At 45.9% G+C, this 6,000-nt stretch overlaps 1 protein-coding gene across 2 annotated transcripts in view; it reads left to right on the top strand.

The window, feature by feature from the left end:
* Positions 1-2,505: 2,505 nt before the first annotated feature.
* lamb1a (laminin, beta 1a) overlaps positions 2,506-6,000 on the top strand; it is a gene marked incomplete at its 5' end in the record, with an annotated part of 27,308 nt that continues 23,813 nt past the window's right edge. The window contains 3 exons of one of the 2 annotated variants that reach the window (XM_079743200.1): positions 2,506-2,590; positions 3,064-3,260; positions 4,180-4,318. In XM_079743200.1, the coding sequence (XP_079599326.1) occupies positions 2,560-2,590; positions 3,064-3,260; positions 4,180-4,318 (367 nt within the window). Of the gene's footprint in view, positions 2,591-3,029; positions 3,261-4,179; positions 4,319-6,000 lie in introns of those variants that run through there. The other variant, XM_079743199.1, reaches the window with a different exon arrangement.

Raw genomic sequence — 6,000 nt, forward strand, 5'->3', positions numbered from 1 at the left:
ATACAGGCTCCTGGCTGTGAAGTGTTCATCAGCTTTGTGAATGACGTGACCAAATCCCTCCGACCACAGCCTGCTCCTAAACAAGCTCCAGGCACACAAGGTTTAAGGACGTCATACATTGCTTAAAAAGCACAGAATACTGTGCCAGACATATGTAAACACCTCTCGTAAAGTATTCTATAAGGGTAAACAAACACCTCTATTCCAGACCTTTAAAGGGGTAAAGCTTACAGACCAATGGAATTTCTTTCCATTTAAGCAAACTGCTTCATGTCACCTAATTGACCAATGGATTTTGCTTTAGAAAACAACCTCACTTGTATGTGTAGAACAGATTGAACCTGGGGTCCAGATTTAATTCGGGGGGCCTGCCATAATCTAACAGACCAAACTACAAGAACAGACCCCAATGTCAAGCTTCCTGTGATTTACAGTGCAGCTCAATCGTTGTTGATTCCTTTCGGATCTATATCTGCTGTAGGAATGTCTGAAGTGGGGAGCTTCACGGGCCTAACTCCTAGAAGGGACATTGAGCTAAGACAAGCGCAGAGAATGCCCCTTCAGCAAAGCGACTTTTTTTTGTTTTTGTGTTGCTTCAGAGCTCCCACACCCTGAACCTGTCTCTAGTCTTAGAGGTGCTTAGAGCTCCCACACCCTGAACCTGTCTCTAGTCTTAGCGGTGCTTAGAGCTCCCACACCCTGAACCTGTCTCTAGTCTCAGCGGTGCTTAGAGCTCCCACACCCTGAACCTGTCTCTAGTCTTAGCGGTGCATAGAGTCTCACACCCTGAACCTGTCTCTAGTCTTAGCGGTGCTTAGAGCTCCCACACCCTGAACCTGTCTCTAGTCTCAGCCGTGCTTAGAGTCTCACACCCTGAACCTGTCTCTAGTCTTAGCGGTGCTTAGAGTCTCACACCCTGAACCTGTCTCTAGTCTTAGCGGTGCTTAGAGCTCCCACACCCTGAACCTGTCTCTAGTCTTAGCGGTGCTTAGAGTCTGACACCCTGAACCTGTCTCTAGTCTTAGCGGTGCTTAGAGCTCTCACACCATGAACCTGTCTCTAGTCTTAGCGGTGCTTAGAGTCTCACACCCTGAACCTGTCTCTAGTCTTAGCGGTGCTTAGAGCTCTCACACCATGAACCTGTCTCTAGTCTTAGCGGTGCTTAGAGCTCTCACACCATGAACCTGTCTCTAGTCTTAGCGGTGCTTAGAGTCTCACACCCTGAACCTGTCTCTAGTCTTAGCGGTGCTTAGAGTCTCACACCCTGAACCTGTCTCTAGTCTCAGCGGTGCTTGGAGCTGTGCCGCCCCTTCCTTTAGTCGACGCCACAGGGGGAAAAAGAGACTGAAGGAAGAATTCATGCTTCAGTGTGTCAGTTTCAGAAAGGTAAAACATTGTCAGGTCGTATGTTTCAATGTCATTATGTGTTCAAATGAGTTAACCAGCCCAAAGACTCAAACTGACCTGTTAAACTTTTATATTCAGAGATGATCAACCAGGGAGGTCAAGGGTCGCTTAGGGCGTGTGATCAGAAGATTCAGGCAGCATGGAAGAGTTTGTGGAGCTCTGCCGGGCTAGGGGGTCTTCATGTTGGGACTTGCATGTTACCCCCCCCCCCCCCCCCCCCCCCCGGGCTCCAGTTACATGTAAACGTAAACCCAGAATTAGTTGGGAGTTTTCCAAAAGGAATGAGGAATTTAGAATAGATAAGGCGAGACTTCATCAATGCCCCATAGTAAACATAGTTTACTAGAAAAAGGTAGAGCTATAGGACTGTGGGAGGTACTGAGAGACACATTCACGGATATAAAGTAGAGGCTAACCCTAACCAAGAAGAGATACAAGCCATCTTTTCAACCTCCATCAGGAATTTTGTTCCATATCTTACATTCTATTAGTTTAACAATTCAATATGTTGTACATTTGTTCTTTCTCATGCAGAGAATTTTAATTGTACATTGAATGGTTATGTTTAGTCAACACACACAGGCACACACACTTTCTTTCCACCCCATCAGACACCTATAGACTCTTGGCTGCAGATCTGTCATTTAGAGCTCACTGGAAAACAGAGCTGCAATTTTGAATGAACAGCCCTAAATGATAGGGCAGCAGAGTGGTTGTTACGTTCACAGGCAGGACTGAACCACATTACTGCCTGCCGTTGTAAATCAGGCCTGTGCTTTACCTGGTAGGACGGCCTTTGTCACTGGTAGAAAGTGTTGGGGTCGGTGTGTTGTGTGGGTCTTTTAACACTCTTCCAACATTATGTTCTCTCTGTCGCTTGAAACGACAACATTAATGATAAGCAAACAGGTAGGCTAATGAAATTACCATCGAGGCGCATATTAATGGCGTAGGATACACACTTCAAAAGTAGACCCATGTTACTCGGGCTGGGGGGAGGAGGAAGACTTCCGACACACAGAGGGGAGGGGTGAATACGGTCCTGCTGTGCGGTGGCGTCTGTAGGCGAAATGTCCTGCAGAGGTTTGGAGAGAGAGGAGACGCTCGGAGGTAACGGAACGCACGTTACGAGCAACACACAAAAACAGCGACATGTTAATACTTAATCTGGCGGCCCTGCTAGGTAAGTGGATCTGTTCCGTTAGTTCAACAGCTTGTTCGCTATCATTTGTCTTACTTATACTTTTGCATTGTTTTGATGGATGTTATCCATGTAAAGTTCGATTTCAATCAGTTTTAACTTATGATTATGAAGGACTATTATAATCAAACGGATGGAACAATTTACCATATAAATAGCAAAATAAAGTCGTAGGCCTACTCGCTGTAACACCGAGCAACTTGTGTTCCCTGCAAGAGACGAACATCTGACATTGATTAACATCAGTGAAACCACAGCCACAGATGTAGACGGGGACTTCTACAGAGTGGGCAGCATTTTAGGCCGACTTCTTAGAGTTGCATGTGTTTTCCAAAACAATAGAAACGCTTCTGCTACCTCCCATAATCCATGCCTGGATTACGTTTTTTTTTTTAATGTTTTATCTCAACGTTTCTTACACATGGTTGTCCAACGTGTCTCCTCTTCTGTATCAGCGGGGGCCCTCGTCTCGGCCCAGCAGTACCAGGGCCAGTTCGAGCTCGCCCTCCCCGAGTACAGCGACGTGTGCACGGAGGGGAGCTGCTATCCCAACACGGGAGACCTCCTCATCGGCCGATCCCACCAGCTGTCCAGCACATCCACATGCGGACTGCACCGGCCTGAACCCTTCTGCATCGTGAGCCACTTACAGGTAAATGTCTATAATGTGCCTGCTCGTTCAACCTTGCTCTGAATTATACTTGACTTTTTATGTTCTTCGTTAGGCTACATCTTGTCTACATAAGCCTACATTAACATTTAAAACGTTCAAGTCATTACATGCACATCACACATGTATATATTACGCATAACAGTGAAAAAAAGGGGGGAGGGTTAACTCATATCCTCCCTCTACCCCTCACTCTCTCAAGATGGGGGGGGGGGCGTCTAGACCATTTCCTCATTCACAACCCCTACCCATATTAAGACCCACAGAGCTCTGGTGGGAACCGACGGGAAGAGTCCAGGAGACTCTGTGATCCAGATGGAGAACTGATGGTTATTATTATGGGGGATATGTTGAAACAGTCCCTAAAAGAGAGAGAGAGAACACATGTTTAAGCAAACAACATCAAAGGCTCTTGTGACGCATACAATCAGTTGTTGGCGCTGTTTAATTCCTGATTTGATTTAAATTTAAATGAAGAAACTCAATCTTTGATGACTCATGGCTGCTTTTCCTGGTTCAGTTTAACAGCACCCCTTTGAGACGGAGCACAGTGTGGGGTCGGCTTTGTCGTAGTGTGTTTGGGGAGGTTTCAGCTAGGCGCTGGGTGCTGCTCTGGGAAAAACACAACTCATGAACACACAAACAAGCACACACATCTGGTGGCCAAATGAGCCCCGAATGACAAAGAAAACCATTCAGGCGTCTCAAAACGAGTAAGCATGTCTAAACTAACCTCAAAAACAATCACAGAGACAGAGACAACGGTAAGCAGGACACAAAAGACCCCCCAAGGCCGAATTAACGACCCCACCCACTGCGCCTCCAAAGAAAGCCTTATCTCCCTGATTCAAGTGTTATTTAATCTCCTCAATCTCTCTCCCTCTGTCCCTCTCTTCTCCAGGAAGAGAAGAAGTGCTTTGTGTGCGACTCGGCGGCCCTCTACAACCAGCACGGCAACCAGAGCACCAGTCACCGCGTCGAGAACGTGGTCACCACCTTCGCCCACAACCGCCTGAAGACCTGGTTCCAGTCGGAGAACGGTGAGTTTCCCACGGGAAAAAAGGAAAGAAGAAAATAATTGAATTGAAGAGGTCAATGACAGGTGACTCTACCTACCTACACTCCCCCCGTCCGTCCGTCTCTCTCCCTCCCCCCCCCCCTCTTTCTTCCACATCCTCGCTTTCTCAGGCCTCTAGTTGCAAAGTGAAGCAGCTGTAATCATACTGAAGGAGGTGAGATTTCAGAGCGAAAGGGAGGTACAGATAAAGAGAGAGCGAGCCCTGTGAGCTCGGCATATATACGCTGTGACCTGTCGCTAAACTCTGAAATTACAGGCCTAACGTTGGACAATGATTAGCCACAGGGCCGCAGGATGTGTTCTCCGCTTGTAAACGCTGCAGCGCGTGTCATTCCCGCCCAACGCAAGGGAGTTGGTTTTACGAGGCGGAACGTTGCCGGTAGTCCCCGCAATACTCAGGATCTCAAGCAAGGCAGTGAAACTGTGGATTGAGGGTTAGAGCGGTTCTGTTCTCTCGTGTCTCTCTTTTGTGCCGGGAAAATGAATACGCTCTATTTTGTGAATTTGCTGTTGGTTGTGATACGGCGATATTTTTAGGAGCATGTTTTGTTGATTTGCTGATACAATCCATTGGTAGAGTAGATGTTCACAAAGGCTCCCTACTGTTCCTCACTGACGTCCTACAGTGACGCTGTCCCCTCGGCTGGGCAGGCCATTTAGACATGTATGGTCCATTGTCTCCTGTCTTAAAGTGGGGCTAGAAGCCTGGTGCTAAGTTCAGGGGTTCTGCCAGCAATGGCACTGGGATGTCCGAGGCACTTTCCTGTTTTAAGTTATACTTCCGGTGATCCTCATGCTGAGGTTTATGCATTTATCTTTTAATTGAGGAGTTTTACAGAGGGCGTTTCATGTAGCATCCATATTGGTTTAGAATTAACCATCTTGGTCTAGGAATTAGTCTCATAAACTAATCAGATGGCCAGATAAAATAAATACACACAGCAAAACAAATCAAATCTGTCATTTAAATTGAAAGAGGGATGTACAATCTTTGAACTGGTATTGTGTAGATTCGTTCTAGGAATATTAAGCAATGTTTATGTGACCCATGACTTAAGAAAATAAACAGCCTCTTTCATTAATTTAGACTGGAGAACATTTTTGTCCTCAGTAAGATAGTAAGAAGTGTAACAGAAATGTTTTGCATTATAAAACATAATGCACCAGCGGCTTGGTTTAAAAGAGGACAGAAAACTGTTTTAAAAGTGACCAGAAATGTGGTCTATCAAATGAACAAACCTTACCAATGTGTGTTAGTGGTGTTCATTCGAACACGCAGAGGACTCTCAACTAAACATGCCTCCAGTGTGGTATGTAATTACTTAGTCGTGATCACACTTCTGCCCTCCAACATCAACATCCATGTTTTCTTGTACCTTTTCCCTATTTTTTTAAATAATGGACAGAAGGGTTGATATATTTGGATAAAACATTGATGTTGTTCTACATTGGTTCAAAAGGAAGTGAATGGGCCCCATAGATGAGTGTGTCCTGTTGTTCTTGGCTCTATTCTCTCGGTGTGTCTCTGTCTTCCACATCTCTTCATCTCTTCCTATTCTCTTCTTCTGGCCGTTGGTTTTCTTTTTCCAAAGCATAGAGCAACAGAGAGAACACATTTCTAAATCAGTTTGTTTGGAGAGCGCA

Source organism: Pollachius pollachius, assembly GCF_949987615.1.
Source record: "Pollachius pollachius genome assembly, chromosome: 9".
NCBI classification, from domain to species: Eukaryota; Metazoa; Chordata; class Actinopteri; order Gadiformes; family Gadidae; genus Pollachius; species Pollachius pollachius.